The sequence below is a fragment of the Aplidium turbinatum genome, chromosome 13, assembly GCF_918807975.1.
Source record: "Aplidium turbinatum chromosome 13, kaAplTurb1.1, whole genome shotgun sequence".
Taxonomy (NCBI): Eukaryota; Metazoa; Chordata; class Ascidiacea; order Aplousobranchia; family Polyclinidae; genus Aplidium; species Aplidium turbinatum.
In genome coordinates this window covers 18,045,905-18,059,334 of record NC_137484.1, presented here as the reverse complement: position 1 = coordinate 18,059,334, position 13,430 = coordinate 18,045,905, and the positions used below count along the sequence as shown (strand labels likewise).

Here is a 13,430-nt window from a genome sequence, read left to right as displayed (position 1 = left end):
TCTAGAAAGCTAAAACCTCAATTGCTAAGGTAACAGGGATCAGTTGTTAGTAGATGTAACAAAAAATATATTTCTGTTACATCTACTGACAACTGTTCCCTGTTACCTTAGCAATTGAGGTTTTAGCAATATGGATGAAGTTCGAATTTATCGAGCGACCCATCAAACAATCGTTAGAGAATGAGCGGTACACCCTTAAATAGTGCCGCTACACAGAAAATTGGTTTTGTAACTTTTCTTTACTCAATTGCTTGCTTCTAAAATTCTAATTTTGTCATAAATAGTTGCAGTTTTATTTTTTTAAATTTATGTACATTTTAATGTTTTTATATTTTAGACCTCATCAGCCATCTCCGCACTCATGTAGCATACACTGACCAAAGCCAACACTAAAAAAAAAAGCTTGATCTCAGTCTCATTGGCCATCTTCGGAAACGAAGGGCGAACATCATCATCGTCATCATATTTAGTTTTCAACTTTTAAAACCCTATCAGTTTGGAAATAAATACGTTTCAAAATGCACGAATCGAAGTTAATATACTGCCACGAAACCTTGGTTTTCATTTCTCAAAGCTCCTGGATTGAGCCGCACTTTGAAATCTTCTTGTTACTAGGCAAGTGTTAGAGATTTATCAGTGATAATGCCTTTGAATACTCAGATTTCTGGAATCATCGCGATGATACTATCCTTGTTAGTGTTTTCTGGGATGCAATTTTTTAAAGTGCAGCTAGCTTCTACAGAGCTGTTGACTATACTGGGAGGATTTTTAGGCTCGACTTTGTTCGTTCTCTTTCTGACAGGAATTAACAATCTCGAAAGTGCATTTTTGGACGATTCTTTCCAAGCGAAGTTGTTTCCTGAAGTTCTTGCATGCTTGGCTATGTCTATGGCTGCTTCAGCAATGGTTCACAGAGTCTGTGTTACAACTTGTCTGATTTTTTCGCTCATAAGCTTGTATTACATCAACAAGATTTCGGCTGGAAAGTACCAAGCTCCAGTAGCAGTTTCTGCTGTAACAATGAAAGCAAAGAGGAAAAAGCATTGACTCATTAAAATTGTGGTGTGCACAAACTGATAGAAGAAGACTTGAAATTACTTAGAAAACTAGGCTACCATAATTGTGTACTGAACAATTACCGGAAACTTAAAGAACGTGTGCATTTGTTTATTAATAATAAAATGCTTACCGTATGTGATTTCAGTTTATTGATGGAATATGTGCAACTGAAGTTAAATCTAACAATTAGTATTTGAAGTATTTTATCATATGTCTTGTAGCATTGTCATTGTTTAGGTATGAAGCTGTAGCTTACTACACTGTCAAATTATTAGCTGAATTTTTGATTCATCAAAATAATGAAAATATTTATGTCATTCAGAGAGTTCAAATTGTGTTTCAATGCTTCTGTGTTTCGGGAGTTAGCTCTACTATTTGGTTAGTTTGAGTCAACTATCTGGTATATAATATCTGAAACAGCAGCACAGCTTCAACCAAAAATAACATACTATAGCTTTAAAATTGTGTTATTATACAGTCTCGGGGTAGTTATCAAATAGTAAGGCAATGTAAAAAGGAAAGACTTGGGAGCTGGTATACAAGTCCCCCCCCCCCTTGGTAACCCATGACAAAGAGGAATTGACCAAAACATGTGGATTAAAGTGTTTGAACAGTAAAACAAAGGTAAAGTAGTTTCACCCTATATGTTTGGCGGAGTCCTGTCTTTGTCATGAGTTACCAAGGGGGTGGGGACTTGTATACCAGCTCCAAGACTTGTTCTAATCCGATAGCCTTTGCTTTAACTAAAATAAGAATTTATATTGTGATTTTAGTCCATTTCATTGATTGTGCTATAAAACTGTGCCACTTGTGTTACAAATTTGAAGTAGCTATATTACAAAATGATCTGGCAGTGACTTATACGAGTAGCTATTGTTACTGCTATTTCTACACTGGAGTGCATGGTTTAGTCATGAAATTGTGCATATGTGATTATTGTACATTCAGAACTGCATACTTTTTGTGGTAACTGCCTTATCTTTATAGGTTGTCGATAATGTATATACATATAGTAAATCTGGAATATTCAGTGTACCGTATGTTTTTTGTTGAAAATTATTATAACCTTATTTTGGATTCTTGTTTAAAAAATATCTGACAAGTTTCTCTTGTATATTGTGTTAGCTTAGGACATGTCATGCTTGGAAAATAAATTGACAATATAAAAATAGAGTTATCCAAAGAGAAACAGATGAAGTTTGAATCATCACTCAATTAATTTTAAACTTGAAGATAATGGCTTCTAGAAATTACTTTCTCTTGTTTGTACCCAAATGTTCTCATTTATTTCACAGTTTTGTTTAATCAGTATAGTTTGTGCTCCTATTATCTAAACACTGAAATAGTCGCTATTGTACATTTGTTAAATTTGATAACTTACCTGATGTGTTTGGAATATATACAAATTATAATAGTCATTCCTGCTCTATTCATGTTTGTGCATATCTGCTTCAGGTCATTCGGATTATTGAGCATAGTTTGGCGTAACGTAATAACAACCAACCATGACAGCCTTGTCAGCTGCCCTAGATGAGCTAATGGGGCGAAATCGAAATGTTGCTCCCAATGAAAAATCAAGTGAAATGCACTGGAGTGATGAAGATGTAAGTAGGATCAGTTAACAATAATGTAATATTGCTAAGTTGTAGTAGAAATTATTGTTCAAGTCATAATAATGATTTATTTGTGATATAAACTTAAGAAATGGCCACATTGGGATCTTGGTTTTACTTGAACATGCCAACTTTGGTTTTGGTTAGAAAAAAGTTATGCATTTGCATGTTTTATCATACAATATTAAATACACAATTTTACATTTCACAACAGGTTTGTAAATATTACCTCTGCGGATTTTGCCCTGCCGAATTGTTTACCAACACACGTTCAGATCTTGGTGCATGTGAAAAAATTCATGATGAAAGAACACGGACGGTATTTCTATTCATTATTTGCTTGCATGAAATTAAATTAACCTATTTTGAGTGGTACACTATTTACTAAAGTACTGTAACTAATATCTAGTGAAGAGTTTCTGCTTCAATTAAGTAGAAATCAACAACACTTAATATGTGCAAATTTTCAATTGCTGGTATTTACTTAGTACTTGATACTGTGTCAATGACTATGCCAATGCTATATTTTATGTACTATTCATGGATATTTGGAAAAACTGTTAATGGTAAATGGTATAGTTAGTGTTTTGAAATATGAGAAGCATGTTTTTTAGATATTATGCTGTATAACCAAATGAGGATTTTCTTTTAAATATTAAACAACGTTAACTTTTGACTTTTTCAACGTGTTTTGTAAATTACATTTCTTGAATAGGCATATGAAGAAAGCTCTAAATGTATGAAAATGGGATATGAAGAGGATTTTCTACGTTTTTTGCAACAATGTTGGCAAGATGTTGAAAGAAGAATTAAAAAGAACAACCAAAGACTTCAACTTTCTGGAGAAAAAAGTCAAACGGTATTTCTGACTATAGTAGCACTTTTTCTCTAAAACAAAGATTGTATTCAACAGCAATTCCCTAAATGACATTTTTAACTTTGGTTTATCTATGGTTTGATGTGTACAGTTTAAATTGGTTTACATATTCAATATGTATTATGTAATTATATATGTAAACAAAAATTACTGTTAATACTACACAAAAAGTGCTCAATACCAAGCAAAAAAGCCAAACAGAGCAAATTACAGAAGGTTCTTATTCAAATAGAATAAAAACTATATAATATATTGAAGGTTTAAATTTATTTTATTTGAATAAGAACCCTTTGATGATCCCAATAAGAGTGAAATAGCCTTTAACAGTTTTTAGTGAATATCATACACAGTAATTGCATTTGATATTCAATATGTGTGTAGAAATCTGTTCTTTCAAACAACGAAAATGAAGAAAAGGTTCAAGTTCTGACTGATCGGATAAATGAGATGTTGCAAAACATTGAGAAGTTAGGAAGCGAAGGAGAGGTTGAGCAAGCACAATCGATGATGAAGCTTTGTGAACAGTTAAAAGAAGAAAAAGAACAACTCAAAATACAAAAAGGAGGCGTAAGTTATTGGATGCTATGCTAATAGATTCACTCCTGGTTTTGTGAGCACTGACAGAGCTGTCAATTTAGAGTTAAAAACTGCCCAGGATACATTATCTGATTACTTTTATGCGCTGAGGCATCTACAAAATAGAAATGATTTTGTTTTTGTCACAGTCGCAAATAGAAATGGCGAAGTTATACGCTTTTTGTGTTTAAATGTACTGATATTGAATTTTAATTGTAATCAATGGTGGTTACTAACCATATTGTTACAACAACGTAAACGTTTTCGTTTTACCTTTAAAAGCTTTTCTCTGTTTTAGCTTTATTCTGATATCTTTATTTTATCAGATCATGGACACGTTTTCTGTACAAGACAAGCAAATGGAAGTTTGCGAAGTTTGTGGTGCTTTCCTCATAGTCGGGGATGCCCAATCGCGCGTGGATGATCATTTAATGGGAAAGCAGCACATGGGCTACGCTAAAATAAAGACAGCAATCACAGAATTGAAGGTGTGTGATGTTCTTTACAGTTTTAATAACTCAGTAGAAGATGTCAAGTTTAGGTGTGATGTCAATGCGTTCCTATATTCGGTCACATGTTGATGTTGAAAGTGGTAGTAACGATTTTTTTCATACAATTTCAGGATAAACTTGCTAAAGCCGTAGAACAAGAAGCAGAAAAAAGAATGGAACAAAGGTGAGATTTTCTGTTTCTATGCTACACTACACCTATTAGGAAATTAACGATTTTGTGGGTGATACAGTGGAGCATCATCGTCGTTGCTTTATTGACAACAGTTTGGATAAACTTTGGTTCACACTACTTCCAATGAAAACATTTTTTTGATGAGTGTCTTTTTTCCTGTTTGCATTTACACTTTTTCTGCTTCGTTCCAGGAGTGAAGATATCAAAAGAAGATCCAAGGACCGGGATCGAAGGTCACGCGACAGAAGATCACGGTGAGTTTGTGATATATGTTGCTGATGTCCACCCTTTTGTTACGTTTGAGTTTTCCCCAAATCGCGCTGGTCAACAAATACAGACAAACTTGTACAATTTATTGTCCCAAATATTATACTTGGCCGACCGATTCCAACTGTTGTGTTAAGTTTTTTGTGACCTATCGGGTTTGGAGTTTATCATCTTGCTTGCATCTTACAAAATGTTAACTGTTGATGATATTCATAAATAAGAAGTCGGTGGCTAACGTGGAATGCAATGCTGCACGAAAACCAAAATGTTTTCTTTTTTAATAATATAACCGCTCTGCAAAGTTCTGTGAATCATTTAGTAAGGAACTGTTGAATCGGTTGTGCATTTTGTGCTGTATGTAGTCGATTTTGTGAGTAGTTAAAATAATTGCTTTTTATTCAATTTTGTTTATTTTATTTCTAGAGAGCATGACAGAAGGTCAAGGGATCGTGGCGATGATAGACACAAAAGAAGAAATTCACGTGACAGAGATCGACGAAGTTCAAAAGATCGTGATCGCCGCAGTTCACGTGATCGACGCAGTTCACGTGATCGACGTAGTTCTCGTGATCGACGTAGTTCCCGTGATCGACGTAGCTCCCGTGATCGACGCAGTTCTCGTGATCGACGTAGCTCTCGTGATCGACGTAGCTCTCGCGATCGACGTAGCTCTCGCGATCGACGTAGCTCTCGCGATCGACGTGGCTCCCGTGATCGACGTAGTTCCCGTGATCGACGTGGTTCCCGTGATCGACGTGGCTCCCGTGATCGGCGTGGCTCCCGTGATCGGCGTGGTTCCCGTGATCGACGTGGCTCCCGTGATCGACGTGGCTCCCGTGATCGACGTGGCTCTCGTGATCGACGAAGCTCGCGAGGTCGTGACAGAAGTTCTGATCGTAAGCGTTCTAAAGATAGGAAATCTTCAAGAGATTGTGATCGACGCGACGAGAAGCGAAAACGCGACAGGTTAGCGAGCCAATGCTACAAAACTTCCACTTCTATATATTTTCAAACGCATACGGACTACGGTCAAGTGTGTCGATTTGTTACTTATTACTGTGCCATGGAAATGTGAATGGGACTATTGTGTTTTAAATTACGAAGCGTTTTTTGCAGGTCAAGAAGCCGTGATAAGAAGCGTGCAAGAAGAAGTGATTCAAGAGACAAAGAGTCCAAACGATCTTCAGAAAGTATGTTTCTGGGTGCAAAAATACACGTTCGAATTTTGACTTGCAACGCAATTGAACTTGTGCATATTAACTCAATCGTTCGTGCTGTCAGGTAAGAGCAAGGACAAGCGGAAGTCTTCAGAATCTTCTCACCGTGAACGAAATGATGATGGCGACGGCAACAATGGAAAAGAGAACGATGATTCAAAGCAAGACAAACGTTCAGATCACGATGAAGGTAATCACCTAACCCCCACTATGTGCAAACTAAAAGACAGCATAGATTCTTTTCCTTTCGTCTTCAAATCCCAAACATGCGAAATTAGTGAATGTTTTTAAAAAGACAGCTCCCGAAGGATTCCTAAACAACCTTCTGGATAGCTGAAGCTTGTGGATTTTAAAGCGTATCTTAGTGCGCTTTTATGATGCGGGAGTTGCCTATAATGTTTAATTTGTAAGCTAACAGCAGATAGAGAGTTGGTTCCACTCATAAAGACTCTCGGAAAAATCTGTTGTATTTCTTCCAGCTTCCCACCACAGCGAAGAGGAGCATACAGAAATCGTGGAGGAGACTGTGGAGGTTAATGAAGAGAACGGTGATGTAGGATCCAAAGAGAAAAGCGGAGAAGACTCAATGGATGTCGACTCCGAGTCATGTTGAAGGTGAAAGATCACGTCTTGCATCACTTAAATGTGACGTCATATAAGGTACGTGGACTAAAGTGAACGTTTGAAATGGGATGATGAACAACAGTAGACTTTCTGTAGTCACTGAACAAAACGTATCAGAGATGCACCCGAACGAATTTTATAAAGCTCACATTTCTTTTTTTCCAATGGCATTTTTTTAGTTGCTCAATTCAAGTTTTGGTTACAGTACACCCAGGGCTGCGATGTTTGTATTTTTCGGCGGCAATGCCGCTCGACACGCGTTGTCACTATTCGACAAATGCCGTGCCTTACGGAAAAAAAAATGAAAATGAACGTCAAGTCAGGTCGAGGAACAATCGGGAGGAGTGCCGACAATCATAAGAGTGCCGGCTTACGTAAATTCTTGCGCCAGGTACTTCAAGGCAAGGCCTAAAAGTGACGGTTCACGCGAGGCGTCCGCGCCGCCATTTTGAACACTACGGGAAAATGCTTAGATCGAAGTTCTAACGCCTGGCATCAAACCTTTGGCCGCGTTTCGTGCTTTTCGACACAACGGGTTTCTTTTGTAGATGAAATAACCTAGGCTACTTTTAGTTGTCAACGTCTATGCCAGTTTGTATTTCGCCGTATGAGCCAATTAACAATATTGCTCTGTTAAAATGACTCTGTTGGATACTTGTTGCAAAAGTTTCACATCTAGAAAACAGCCTAGTTTTCGACCAGATGTTCAGAAATATAGATGAAAAAAAAACGCTATTATGGAAAGGAGTTCTCCAATAGAAGAATATTTTAAACACTACAGGAAAATGCTTTGATCGAAGTTCTAACGCCTGGCATCAAACATTTGGTAACTTGCATATTTCGCTCATATCTGTGTTCGCCTGCGGGTACGTGGATAACCACTTACGAAGCACTAAACGAGACTAAGTACTAACTACTAAGCGAGACTAAAGAGATGCCAAAGGAAAAAATCTTGCAGTAGGTCACGCTAGCGGTATAGCCTAAACGCTTTTTTCTTTAGCGATTCTCAGTTTTGCGTTCATAACAATTCTCTTCCTGGAGCAAGACAATTGAACAATATACACGTCCGGTGGCGGTAGCCAGTAGGTACACAACTCAGCACTCGATATTCCTTTGCAATCACACAAATAGCGTGCGATAAAAATCGCACGATAAACATCCACACAACTTGTGCGGTGATTCGCAGACAAACGCTTGTTTGACTTTTGTGACGTCATATTACTATTCGACAAACAAACGCAGAATTTTGGTTGTTCGACAAGAAAGAAAAAATCGCAGCCCTGAGTACACCGAAAGCAAATCAATTGGCTGTCAAACTCTCAGGCGACAGACCTTAAATCTAATTTCAACCTAAAACACAACTTGTGTACTTGAACGTAACACCCTTGGTCTTGGATGTTTGACACATCTGAACATGATATTTTCAAGTTTTTTGACATTTTTAAACAAGCGGCGGCAGTTTGAAGCCGCAGTAGGTACCATGATCTGGAAGCATGTTACAATTTTTTTGTAACCTATAGTTAGTTGCTTTGTCGTACACGCTGGTAGAGATATTGATATCCTGGAGAGAATTGAACTGCTATAAGTGAAAGACATTGAGGTATGTGCAATATCACTAATAACGAAACAGTAATTACTCCATAAATATCCAAACCAATCCGGCTCTGCAAGATTTCACTACCTCACTACCTATCCTCTCGATATTGCAACATATGGCACAGCAGGTACTTTGTTGGTGTTATTATATTTATTGCAATTTTCTTGCTATGCCGTTCCCACATTTCTTTTTGTACTATCAAATCTTTTTTTAGTTTCCACTTGGCTCAGGGTCTGTTAAATGTCTCTGCGTTCATGTGTTCACAAATGCTGCTCGCAATGGCATCAGAGTTAAATTTGATCGCTTTTGAAGGGTGTAAAAAAGACAAAAAAATTATCAATTTGCCATGAGCTAAAACTTCTGTTAATATTTCTGAATGCTTTTTTCTAATTGTTCGAGTTCATAACATTCACGTGCATTTCAACATAGTATGTAGGTATCTGGAATGGCATGACGTAAGAACCGGTGATTTCCGTGTAAAGGTTGTCCAGTAGATTTTCGTGCCAGTTTTGTCTTCACTGAGTCACCATGTCGATTAGAATGACTTTTTTCTCTTCGCAAGGTTTGCGCATGCACGTTTGCAGGAGATGGAATATTTTCCAGGAATTGCTTTTTAGCTTTGTTCTGCTTACGAACATTGAAGAGTTGCATTACAATGGTCTGGAAAGAACGGTGTTCAATGCTAAGTGTCAGGTGTAAATGAAACTAAGTGTATTCGAGCTACATTCAGTCGTGAAGCAGACTGAATCTTTTTCAAGGTAATCCTTATCATTAAATGCCCGATTTTGCAACTAGCTTTCTTCAAACTGTGAAGGTGAATCAGAAAGAGGTTCGTGATGAATAGACTTCGCAGTGCAGCTCTTTCAACAGCGACTGCGGTGAATTGAATTTTTATTCTTGTACTTCACTGTGACAACAACATACTTAAATGACTGCCTTCTTTTCAGGTTCTTGTCGCTTTTTCGTTGTACAGTAGTTGCACCTCCTTTGAAAGCTGATACGAATTCAACTGAACTTACGTTTGTTCAATTTTGTCTGAACCAACACCTAAGCAGCAATTACGCTGAAGCAAGACCTCTCATCATACGAATCGTCATTGAAGTCGTCTGGCAAGCATGAAATTCTAAAGGTTAAGGTATTCCGTGAGGTGGCACTGCATCAAGGGAAAGTTAGCTTTCTGTAAAGTGTTGAAAATTGACTGATTTTTTGTGTGTGTTAAATTGTTTGTATTTTATCGTCAAATTACCAAGTTGAAAGCAAATACAACGAGCAAAATTTGTCCTTTTACGTTGATTCAACGTATGCAGATGTGGAATCAATGTAAATCCACCCAAATTTCTTAGCTGGTGACACTACTTGGCTGCATCAGCAGCATCCTCAACATAAGTGATTGCTCTACAGCAGAAAACTGATAGACAAATGGAAATTATTTTAAGTGTGTTTTGACTTGCTACATGTAATTTACACTCAATTGGATAAAACTCGAACATTTCGCGCAAGCTTTATTTTCTATCGTAAATAATTAAACTTATGTGCTTTTTTCAATTTATCGTTGCTTAGCAGTTTCCAGCGTTTGGAGTAGATACCATCAGCCCATTGTTCCTCTATTCGATTCTCTATATCTGTCATGAAGACCTCCATATAAGGTGATTTTGCAACAGTTTTTGGATCAACAAATTGGTTGGTTTCTGATCTTTAAAATTATTTTGTAGTCTGGTACCATCGTTGTTTTTTTTTTTGACGTTGACAGTAAAATCCATTGAAGTACAGGCAGCAAGTTAAGGTGCTCTTCAAGACCGTTCTAACAGAGCAACTCAACAGGAAAATGTCACGACGATGCACAAGCGTATTTGTTTATTGTGAGGTATGAACGTGAACATTTAGCCCAAGTCGCTTTGTATCACGAAACATGTTTTTTGTTGCCTTTTTTGCCTGAAAGTGGATGTCTCGCCGCCCAGGTAGTGTCTCGCGTCATTGTGGTTTGGGAACGTTCAAATATTACGTAACGCTTTTTTTCCGAATTTTTGACCCCCCCCTCCCCATGTAACGCCAACGTAACGCTTTTTTCAATCCCCCCCTCCCCCATGTAACGCTTTTTCACTACGAATTCAGCACAAAAAACAACCATTCCGTACTCGAAAGCGTTACGTAACGTTTTGCTTGAACCCCCTCCCCCCGATGTGACGCTAACGTAACGCTTTGCATAAACCCCCCCCCCTTCCCCTCGAAGGCGTTACGTAATATTTGAACGTTCCATTTGTGTTTTAATTGACGACAAAGACGCAACAGTCACGTGACACCGTCATGTGCACGCAACCGTAGTTCATCGTATGGACCTTTTGGGTCGAGGGTCGGTCTCTTTACTGATTACGCTGAAATCTTTTGGAGCCAGTCTTTTTATGGGAACATTAATCGTAGATTTAACCATATCAACCTCACCGGAGTACAAGTACTGTTCGTTCTGCTGGTTGCCTTCATTATAGACTAAGGTTATGTCCCTCTTCCACTCCATAATCGACTGGTCAACAAGACACAAGAAAGTACACCACGAATCTGGAAAAACTTTCCTTTGCTTCGATTTTAATGACAATCTTAATGTGTGTGATTCTCGCATGTGTTTTGTTAATTCTGACGAAGAAAGCATGTGGTGATAATCGTGATATAGGCCAACTGTGTACGACATTAGAAATTCCTATTCAGCGGACGACTTGGTTCTTTTCATAAAAATTAACATCCGCAAAAAGTTGGCAATCACCGAAAGAAGATTTCGTTATTTTTAACAACAGTCAAACTTGTATCACCAAACTACAGTTGGCAAAACTGCTTCATCAGCTCTGCTTCAACATGTAGGCTAACGAGTGAGATAAAATAAATTCACTGTTAAGAAACGGAAAGTTAATCTGCATCTCCGTAAATAAAGTACCGAACCTTCACTCTTATTACCTTATCTAGTTAGGATTGTAAGACCAATGACTACTGTACCTTAACGAAAAGAATAGCAGTGACCAAGTGTGACTGTTCCTTTAGTATAGGCTACTATAAAGGTTCAATCACCTAATAGTGTCACAATTGCGTTTTACTGTTGGGACGTTGTATTACAGGACCCGAAGCTCCGCTATTCCGCCCACGTCGGAAAAGTCAATTCTCAATTAACATATTTTTACGCCTCACGACAAGATTCGTTTAAACAAAAATTCAACTGCTTTTAGTTCTAACTTCACTACTTCTATATCACCATAAAAAGTAGGCCTATAATTTTTTGTAAATTAGAAAAAAAAACGTGATTTTACTAGTGTTGCTAGTTTCACACTCCTAGTCAAGTAGTTTTGTCAGAAAGTAATAGGCTACAAAAACTAATAAAGTTGCAAATCATGAATTTTGGTAATGGTGATTTCAAATGAAAATAGGCTTTTACCCCATATGTAACTTAGGTTTGCACATTAATTGTGAAAATCGGGACTTCATGATACAAAGATAAGCAAAACCTGTAAACCAATAATGAATTAACCTATAGAGGCAAAATTACTAAAACGAAGATGTAGGCTATAATGTTTCAAATGCAAACTAATATTAAAACAAGAAAATTGAAGTATTTTGGCTTAATGATTCGCAATAATTCTGTTCAAGACAACTAACTTACGGTAGGCTACTCAAAGAAAAAATGAATTGAAATCGAAATAGGGGCAAACCACTAAAGTTTTGGACTCTTGTCAAATTTTCAATACTGTACGGTAGCCTATCTACCAGAGGTGTAACCTAGCCTACAGGAGCCGGAGTCTTGGCTTTCGGTCAGAGTCTGAAATTTGCAGAAACCACAGTCTGATTTATTTTTACTACAGTAGTTGTTACTTTCAGCGTAGGCTACCGTACGAATATTTACTCTAAAGGCTACTTCGTAAAATTGTTATTTTTGTGTACGCTAGGTACCGCATCCTACTTCCAATCTAGGCTATGGTTTTATTTTCTCAACAGTAAATTTTTCATTTAAAATATGCTTTTATATGACATGGGTAGGGAAAGGTTTGGTTAGTTAAGCCGGGTAACGGTTGATCCATCCGGTTTTATCGCAGCGTCGTGCATGATTAGTCAACCGTTTAATAACAAAAATAGGGAAAAACGTGAAGTCCATCAGCACATGTAGTTTTAGGGATTTTCTATAAGGGAACGTTCAAATATTACGTAACGCTTTTTTCAATCCCCCCATGTAGGCCTAACGCTTTTTCACTACGAATTCAGCACAAAAAAAACTACCATTCCGTACTCGAAAGCGTTACGGTACGTAACGTTTTGCTTGAACTCCCTCCCCCCCGATGTGACGCTAACGTAACGTTTTGCATAAACCCCCCCCCCCCCCCTCGAAGGCGTTACGTAATATTTGAACGTTTCCCAAGCAGAAAAATTGTGAAGCAGTAAAAGTAGTTTTGAGAGAAATAAGAAATGTGTTATTTTTTCCTACAATGTTTCATCGTTGTCTTAATCGAAATTCTGGGATAAGTAAAGGTAACTTACTCTGTTTTAGTAGTTCTCTTTGCTTGATTAGCCACTTGGTTATTGGCAATTTTTCATAAATTTTGAAAATGGCGGCGATGTTAACAGTTGAGTCATGTCTTTGTCATAAGGAATGTAGTTTATGAGCCGATGGTCCTTACGTACTGCCCTAGTTTTGTTGTACCGTACTATAATAATATTGATGCGTAGAACTGGTGGCGTAGCCGGGGGGCGGTCCACTGCTCCCTTAAACTTCCATAAGAGTAATTCTTTCTGTAATGCCTCAGTTTGAGGGTAATTTTTTTTAGCACTCCTCCCCTTATATATTTTTCGATAGCAACGCCACTGGTTGCTAATGTTCGTTTTCTTTACAAACCTTGCAAAATCCTTTCAGAAAGGTAAAAGCACCTTCGTCAAAGTTTCCGATT

At 37.6% G+C, this 13,430-nt stretch overlaps 1 protein-coding gene across 2 annotated transcripts; it reads left to right on the top strand.

Annotated features, from left to right (window-relative positions):
• The first annotated feature begins 2,518 nt into the window (after positions 1-2,518).
• On the top strand, positions 2,519-11,730 carry LOC145782600 (uncharacterized). Of its 2 annotated transcripts, none has more exons than XM_082594411.1 (12): positions 2,519-2,663; positions 2,887-2,991; positions 3,388-3,531; positions 3,931-4,116; positions 4,452-4,613; positions 4,748-4,800; positions 5,001-5,063; positions 5,500-6,042; positions 6,193-6,266; positions 6,358-6,483; positions 6,773-6,908; positions 9,462-11,730. In XM_082594411.1, the coding sequence occupies exons 1-11, from the start codon at positions 2,565-2,567 to the stop codon at positions 6,904-6,906; spliced, it is 1,689 nt and encodes a 562-aa protein (XP_082450537.1). In that variant the 5' UTR covers positions 2,519-2,564; the 3' UTR covers positions 6,907-6,908; positions 9,462-11,730. The 2 variants fall into 2 exon arrangements, with proteins under 2 accessions (XP_082450537.1, XP_082450536.1); XM_082594410.1 differs by having other exon boundaries at positions 6,773-6,953; positions 9,462-11,728.
• Positions 11,731-13,430: the final 1,700 nt, after the last annotated feature.